Source organism: Nematolebias whitei, chromosome 8, assembly GCF_014905685.2.
Source record: "Nematolebias whitei isolate Nwh7 chromosome 8, NemWhi1, whole genome shotgun sequence".
Lineage (NCBI taxonomy): Eukaryota > Metazoa > Chordata > Actinopteri > Cyprinodontiformes > Rivulidae > Nematolebias > Nematolebias whitei.
The window spans coordinates 2,409,332-2,410,585 of NC_056505.1; the positions used below are offsets into that span (position 1 = coordinate 2,409,332).

General features: G+C 41.6%; 1 protein-coding gene across 1 annotated transcript in view; it reads left to right on the plus strand.

Moving 5' to 3' along the window:
- Positions 1 to 1,254, plus strand: part of LOC119412976 (docking protein 2-like) — a 19,940-nt gene that overhangs the window by 5,626 nt on the left and 13,060 nt on the right. The window contains exons 4-5 of the mRNA XM_037679987.1: positions 156 to 264; positions 371 to 453. Of these exons, the coding sequence (XP_037535915.1) occupies positions 156 to 264; positions 371 to 453 (192 nt within the window). The remainder of the gene's footprint in view (positions 1 to 155; positions 265 to 370; positions 454 to 1,254) is intronic.

A 1,254-nucleotide genomic window follows, 5' to 3' on the forward strand; every position in this document is an offset into this window, starting at 1 on the left:
GTCTCATCGTACGCTGACTCAGCGGTCTCATCGTACGCTGACTCAGCGGTCTCATCGTACGCTGACTCAGCTGTCTCATCGTACGCTGACTCAGCAGTCTCATTTTATTTCTAAATGTTTTGATTTCTGGACGTTCTTGTCCGACTCTTTTTCAGATGAGCTGGACGGACGGTGCCGGGAAGCGAGGCAACCTGCAGAAAGGAAGCAGGGTGGACGAAAACGAAGGGATGGAGGACAACTTGCTGTATAGTGGCCGAGAGACAGGTACACCTGTCTGTCCCCGTCTGTCCACTTGTCTGTCCCCATCTGTCCACCTGTCTGTCCACCTGTCTGTCTCCGTGTGTCCATCTGTCTGTCTGCGCTCGGTCAGACGTGCCACTTTTCATGCAGATGAACAAAGTGTCCCTGAAGCTGTGTGAGACACTTCTGTCCAAACAGCTGCTGCAGGACGAGGTGTCCTCATCGAAGCTTTCAGATTATTTTAGAACGTTTCAACAAGATGGAGAGCTGTGAACCATCTGCAGCTCTTTTAGCTGCCACCAATAATGTTTACACCAACGTCTTTGTGATTTAGAAAAATATCTCATCCCTTATGCTACTTGTAGCCTTTAGCTACTTGTAGCCTTTAGCTACTTTTAGGCTTTAGCCACTTTTAGCCTTTAGTTACCCTTTCACCACTTCTAGGTAACCTTTTGATTTAGTTAGTGTTAGGATAGCCCCAAGATACTTGTAGCTAGACTTTTGCTACTCTCAGTATTATGTTGTTGCCTTTTTTAGCCTTTAGCTAGGCTTTGACAGCTTTCTGCTTTAGCTACATCTTTGGCAATTTACTTTTTCCTTTACTACTTTAATTTAACATTTTGCTACTTTTAGCCTTTAGGTAACCTTTGTCTGCTTTTAGTATTAAATATTTAGCTATTTACAGTCTTTAGATAGCTTTTAGCTTTTAGCTTTTGAAGCAGATGGTCCTCTTGTCCTGAGCCTGGTTCTGCTGGAGGTTTCTTCCTCATGAGGGAGTTTTTCTTTCCACTGTCGCCTCTGTGCTCGCTTACGATGGGAGACTGTGATGAAGTGGAAACTTGAAGCAGTCTGCTCCTCAGATAAATAATGTTAGCTGATTTTTAAATATTAATCTTTTTGTTAATTCATTATTTTTATTGATCACTGTTTCCGTTTATTATTTTTATTGATCAATCTTTCAGTTTAATATTTTTATTGATCAATCTTTCAGTTTATTATTTTTATTGATCAGTC